General features: G+C 57.7%; 1 protein-coding gene across 1 annotated transcript; it reads right to left on the reverse strand.

Moving 5' to 3' along the window:
• Nucleotides 1-181: 181 nt before the first annotated feature.
• On the reverse strand, nucleotides 182-973 carry TGME49_326900 (hypothetical protein; the record flags this gene model as incomplete). Its single annotated transcript, XM_018783094.1, has 1 exon — nucleotides 182-973. One exon carries the CDS (start codon nucleotides 971-973, stop codon nucleotides 182-184), a length of 792 nt encoding a protein of 263 aa, XP_018634692.1.
• Between the last annotated feature and the right edge of the window lie 105 nt (nucleotides 974-1,078).

The following is a 1,078-nucleotide window of genomic DNA, read 5'->3' on the forward strand; positions in this document are numbered from 1 at the left end:
CAATACAGTCGGTCGTTGTATCTGCAGTTCCACCTGCCGATTCTTCTGTATTAACTGTTTCGCGTTTACCATCATTCTCCTCCCTTTCGGGCGCATTTCTCTCCAAGTCCTTCTCTTCGCGCTTCACTCCTGTCGTCCCAAACATGCTGCGACCCTCCGTCTTCTCTCTGTCGGCCCTGTGTTAAGACAGCGCAGCTCGACGCCAGGGCGCGGTGTACCACTCGGGTGAACTCTGCGAACTGACGCGGGACTCTCCCAGCAGGTCTGTCCCTCTCTGCCAAATGCGAGGGTTTTCTTGTCGAGCCTGCTCGCGCAGCCTCTCGCGTTCCTCTCCAGTCTCAGGCCTTTCGCCGCTCCTTGCCAGCTGACCTTCCGCCCGCTTGTCTTCTCTTTCCCTCTTCCGCCCTCGCATTTCGCCGAGAGGACCGTCTCTCTCTGTCCCCGAGAGACCTTCCTGCGCCCTCAACTGCGTCACCCCACACCCTCCCTCTTTCAGGTCTTTCTGTCCTCCGGGCAACAGTCCATCTTTCCCCGATTCACAGACGAAGTCGGAGGTCGACAAAGTACTCTTCGCCCGCGTCCCCACCCCCCGGTCGTCTCTTCCCCGCACACCCACGGAAGCCATGCGCCAACCAGTGCTCTTCTGGCCCTTCTGCTGCGGCGGCGGCTGTCTCCTCTTCAACGCAGTCAAAAACCCAGGGACAATCGAAGAAGTACACGGAGAGGAAGAAGAGGAAGAAGAGGAAGAAGAGGAAGGCGAGGAAGAAGAGGAAGAAGAAAGACGGGGAGATATCGGCTTCTTGGAGTCGAGGCCAGGATTTGGAAGTAGACTGGGAGGTGGTTTTCCTTGTCGCTCGCTGGGAGTCTCTTTGCTCTTTCTCTTCTTCCGGGATGAGTCGTCTGAGTCGTATGAGAGACCCGGCGACTCACGCAGCGAAGCGAGAGGCACAGGCGCCGCGAGGAGACCCCCCATTCCAAGTTCGGTTTTATTTTTCTTCTCTTTGGCAAGTCTGGAAGCCACCGAAAGAGACAGTTTCGCCTCCCCAGTTGCCTCGCACAGACACCGCAGAGCTCCTTT

This window comes from Toxoplasma gondii (assembly GCF_000006565.2).
Source record: "Toxoplasma gondii ME49 unplaced genomic scaffold asmbl.1641, whole genome shotgun sequence".
NCBI lineage: Eukaryota > Apicomplexa > Conoidasida > Eucoccidiorida > Sarcocystidae > Toxoplasma > Toxoplasma gondii.